The sequence below is a fragment of the Cydia fagiglandana genome, chromosome 3 (genome assembly GCF_963556715.1).
Source record: "Cydia fagiglandana chromosome 3, ilCydFagi1.1, whole genome shotgun sequence".
NCBI lineage: Eukaryota > Metazoa > Arthropoda > Insecta > Lepidoptera > Tortricidae > Cydia > Cydia fagiglandana.
In genome coordinates, this window is record NC_085934.1 from 11573394 (window position 1) to 11578360 (window position 4967).

The following is a 4967-nucleotide window of genomic DNA, read 5'->3' on the forward strand; positions in this document are numbered from 1 at the left end:
AGATTTCTTTTCCGTTGCTCCCAATTTTCTAATCACCAACTCTGGTTTATCTTGTCTAGCCTCCTTCTTCAAATAACTACATCCAATTATTGGAAACACAAGAGTCCTCCTTGTTTAATCAAAAGTTTTCAAAAACTTAAATCTATTTCAGCCCCCTCTGTTAGCTCTTCTACACTTCCCATTTTTCAGCATGAATATGAGTCTCTTACATTAGTCCCACCGGTTCTTCTGAATATAGGTATTTCAAAGAATGATATAGATCAAAACCAACAATTTCTGGGTTTTATTGGTACTGATTGTCAGGGTGCTAACCATATGTATACAGATGCTTCTAAGATGTCCACCAATGGCTGTGTTGGTATTGGTGTTCTTCACATTCAATCCAATATTTACCAAAAGATAAAATTGCCTCCAGAATCCTCTGTGTACAGTGGCGAGTGCTTTGGAATCCTGAAAGCATTAGAATTTATCATCATAATGCATCTTAAGAAAACAATTATTTTTTCAGACTCTTTAAGTTCTCTTCAGTCAATATCTAAATTTCCTTTTAAATCTAAATCTCATAATCCAATTATCTATCAAATCCGTAGCCTATTGTTAAAATGTCATCTACAAGGGTATTCTGTCTCTATTGCTTGGATTCCTGGTCACAGAGGGATTAAAGGCAATGAAAAAGTTGATGAATTAGCTCGAGATGCGATTAGCTGTGGAGACATGTTCCCATTTAAAAATGTTGTTGAAGACCTATTAGCTCTGCCCAAATTATATCTACGACAGGAGTGGATGAACCAGTGGACATCGGGTGCAGGTACTGCTCCTGGGTTACACTATCGGAGCATTCAAACATCAATTCCTGCCAAACCATGGTTTGCTAAAATTTCGTTGCCAAAACCGGCTACCAGTATGTTAATCCGAATGAGGTTGGGTCACGTATGTACTCCGCAACACCTGAAACTGCTGAATCGCGTGGCCAGTTCTGCATGTATTTGCGGAGCTGATCCCGCTGATCTTAACCATATATTTTTTGCGTGTAACCTACGTGATTGTTCCTTATTGTTAAGACAGCTGTCAGATATAAAAGTTCCGTTTCCTACATCCATTACATCTCTCCTGCATATTAATGATTCCTCACCATATGTATTTAAAATATTATATTCATTCCTTTCACGTCATAATATAAAACTATAATTTATTATACTATACCTCTCCTTGATCCTTGTCCAAAATTCCGAATTATCCGTTATGTTGTAATCCTTTAATTCCGTTTCCCCGTTTTACTCGTTTGGCTGAATGCGCCAGGAGCGCGATGCCATAAAAGAAAAAAAAAAAAAAAATTTGCCACAAAAAAATTAACCCTCGATATCGTGATTTCCATTAGTCATCCATAAATTAATAATTATCTGAGTATTCTGTAAAATGGATGATCAAAATGCATCACAGTCTACTGACCTTCACAAGGACAATGACGTCAAACCTAAAAAGAAGAATAAGAACAAGAAAAAGCGTAGTGGCGGAGATGGTGACCACGGCGGGTCAAGTCCCGCCGCTGACGGGATAGTGGCCGTGCCCAGTTCTGGTGACGTTCACCAAAACATATCCATCAAAGATTTAAAAATGGCAATGGACGTCCTTAATCTACAGCAGAAACCAGCTAAGACAACTGAGGAAGCACTCCACAAGTCATACCAGTTTTGGTCTACTCAGCCTGTCCCCAAAATGGATGAAAAAATTGTTTCTAATGAACCTATAGAACCACCCAAGTCACCAGAGGATATAAGAGCGGAACCTTACACTCTACCCGATGGCTTTAATTGGGATACCTTAAACTTAAATGAGCCTTTGGTTTTAAAGGAATTGTACACATTGCTAAATGAAAATTATGTGGAAGATGATGACTGTATGTTTCGCTTCGACTATCAAACAGATTTCCTCAAGTGGGCACTTCAGCCTCCTGGTTGGAGGATGGATTGGCACTGCGGTGTGCGTGTTGTGAAGTCGGGAAGATTAGTGGGCTTTATTTCTGCTATACCTGCTCAGTTGAGGATCTATGATCATGTGCAAACTGTTGTTGAAATAAACTTTCTTTGTGTGCACAAAAAGCTCCGTGCTAAAAGAGTTGCTCCTGTTCTGATCAGGGAGATAACTAGGAGAGTTAACTTGACAGGGATATTCCAAGGTGTCTACACAGCTGGAATTGTGCTGCCTAAACCAATTGCTACATGCCGCTATTGGCATAGATCCCTCAACCCAAAAAAACTAATCGACATTAAATTTAGTCACCTGTCGAGAAACATGACCATGCAAAGAACTCTTAAACTTTTTAAACTCCCAGATTTGCCTAAAACTCCAGGTTTTCGGAAATTAGAGCCTCAAGATTCTGAAAAAGTTGTTCCATTATTGAATAACTACTTGAGTAAGTTTGATTTGACTCCAATTTTTAATGAGGAGGACTTTAAGCACTGGTTTACTCCACAGCCAGATATTATTGACAGCTTTGTTGTGGAAGCTGCCGATGGTTCTATTACAGACTTTGTCAGTTATTATACACTGCCATCCACTGTTGTTTACCACCCTGTGCACAAAACACTGAAAGCTGCTTATGCATTTTACAATGTGTCCACTAAAACCCCGTGGGTTGATTTAATGCATGATGCGTTGATAACTGCAAAGAACTCAGGGTTTGATGTTTTCAATGCATTGGACTTGATGGAGAATAAGGAGTTCTTGGAGCCACTGAAATTTGGCATAGGTGATGGTAATCTGCAGTACTACCTGTACAATTGGCGGTGTCCTAGCATGACACCAAATAAAATTGGTTTAGTCCTGCAATAACCAAAATGTTTAGATTGGTATTTTAATAGCCAATGTTTTCTTTTTTGTCACTTTATTGAAGTGTTTTTTTTTCAGAATTATAGTTTTAGTTCTAAATTGTTCTTTCATTTAAAATAGCCTAATCCTCTAAGTATATTGTTAGAAATGTAAAGGCCCCAGTACACAGTGGTGAAGGATGGGCCATGCCACGCCCTGGCCATTGTCAGGCGTGTCTCACTCCGCGATTTCGGCGCTTTGCTATAGGTAGCTAAAATTTTGGGGTTTGCCATAAGCCGCGCGTGGCGCTGTCACCGCCTAGCGGCCATATCTGTCCTGATCGTAACAGGCGCGTTTTGTTAGAGTGAGTCTTCTGTACCTAGTCTTTTCAGTTTATAGATTTACTTAGATATACTATTTTAAAAAAGCGGCCAAGTGCGAGTCGGACTCGCCCATGAAGGGTTCCGTACCAGCGAGTAACATAATAAAATTGCGGTTTACGATTTATGACGTATTAAAAAAAACCGGGCAAGTGCGAGTCTGACTCGCGCACGAAGGGTTCCGTACCATAAAGCAAAAAAAAAAACAAAAAAAGCAAAAACAAAACGGTCACCCATCCAAGTACTGACCCCTCCCGACGTTGCTTAACTTTGGTCAAAAATCACGTTTGTTGTATGGGAGCCCCATTTAAATCTTTATTTTATTCTGTTTTTAGTATTTGTTGTTATAGCGGCAACAGAAATACATCATCTGTGAAAATTTCAACTGTCTAGCTATCACGGTTCGTGAGATACAGCCTGGTGACAGACGGACGGACGGACGGACGGACGGACAGCGAAGTCTTAGTAATAGGGTCCCGTTTTACCCTTTGGGTACGGAACCCTAAAAACTACTTACCAGATCTCGTTCAAACCAATTTTCCGTGGAAGTTTGCATGGTATGTACATCATATATTTTTCTAAGTATGGAGTATGTATGGAGAACCCCCAAAATGTATTGTTTTTTTTTTCTATTTTTGTGTGAATATCTTAATGCGGTTCACAGAATACATCTACTTACCAAGTTTTAAGATTATAGTTCTTATAGTTTCGGAAAAAAGTGGCTGTAACATACACGGACAGACAGACAGACATGACGAATCTATAAGGGTTCCCTTTTTTTGCCATTTGGCTACGGAACCCTAAAAAGCGGCAAATTTGAAAAATGTAGGTGCGAAGGGATATCGTATCATAGAAAATTTGAATTTCGCGCCCTTTTCTACTGACAAGATTTGCTTGACCATCTACAGGGTGGAAAGATAAGTCGGGCCCTGTGGCCTATTTTATAAAGCTACAAGTTACAATTTACAAGCGGAAGTCTCTTTCTAACCCTATGTGTTAGAACGAGACTTCCGCTTGTAAATTGTAACTTGTAGCTTTATAAAATAGGCCACTGGAGGGAAACTACCTTAAATCCTTAAGCTGGCTCATTTTACTTAAAGGAGACATTCCTTTATTTTTAATTAAAAAGAAACAAAACTGCATTCAAAGTTTTTTTCTTTATTTCTTCAATTTGGCTTGTCTAAAAAAATCTTAAGTACTAAATATTAGATTTTTATGGATATTTTGTACGACAGACGAGTGTAAGACCTAATGTTTCTTGGGGAAATGTTATCATTAACATTAACTGTATCGACTAGTAGAATAAAATTGCGAGTTTTTATTTTTTGGAATTTTTAGTCGGTTCGAGTCCCGGGCGAGGCAAGCGAGTTTTAGAAAATCTTTGAATTCAGTTTTGTTTCTTTTTAAAAATAAAGGAATGTCTCCTTTAAGTAAAATAAGCCAGCTTAAGGATTTAAGGTAGTTTCCCTCCAGGGCCCGACTTATCTTTCCACCCTGTATATTTATATTTTATAATTTTAAAATAAATACTTTGGAAGTAGTTTAAGAAAATAGGCAAAAAATGACCATTCCCTCTTTTATGTCCGAAACTAATGGGTCTAAAATTTTGAAAATATACACAAAATAGGTCTTTATCTACAAATCTCAGCTGGATACCACTTAAATATCACCACGTTAAAATTTGAGATTGGCGCCAATTTCTTTCTTGGTCAAATCGGTCCATTTGATCGTCCCGTTTAGGCTGGCTTTTATCTGATGATATTTTTTTAACGTTGCAAC

The 4967-nt window shown here is 38.3% G+C and overlaps 1 protein-coding gene across 1 annotated transcript; it reads left to right on the plus strand.

The window, feature by feature from the left end:
* The first annotated feature begins 1338 nt into the window (after positions 1-1338).
* LOC134680035 (glycylpeptide N-tetradecanoyltransferase 2-like) lies at positions 1339-2928 on the plus strand. The gene has a single exon (XM_063539017.1). The coding sequence runs from the start codon at positions 1417-1419 to the stop codon at positions 2830-2832; it is 1416 nt and encodes a 471-aa protein (XP_063395087.1). The 5' UTR covers positions 1339-1416; the 3' UTR covers positions 2833-2928.
* Positions 2929-4967: the final 2039 nt, after the last annotated feature.

Bases quoted from the DNA above. Each gene is read 5' to 3' on its own strand.
- LOC134680035 (XM_063539017.1), top strand. From the start codon at position 1,417: ATGGATGATCAAAATGCATCACAGTCTACTGACCTTCACAAGGACAAT.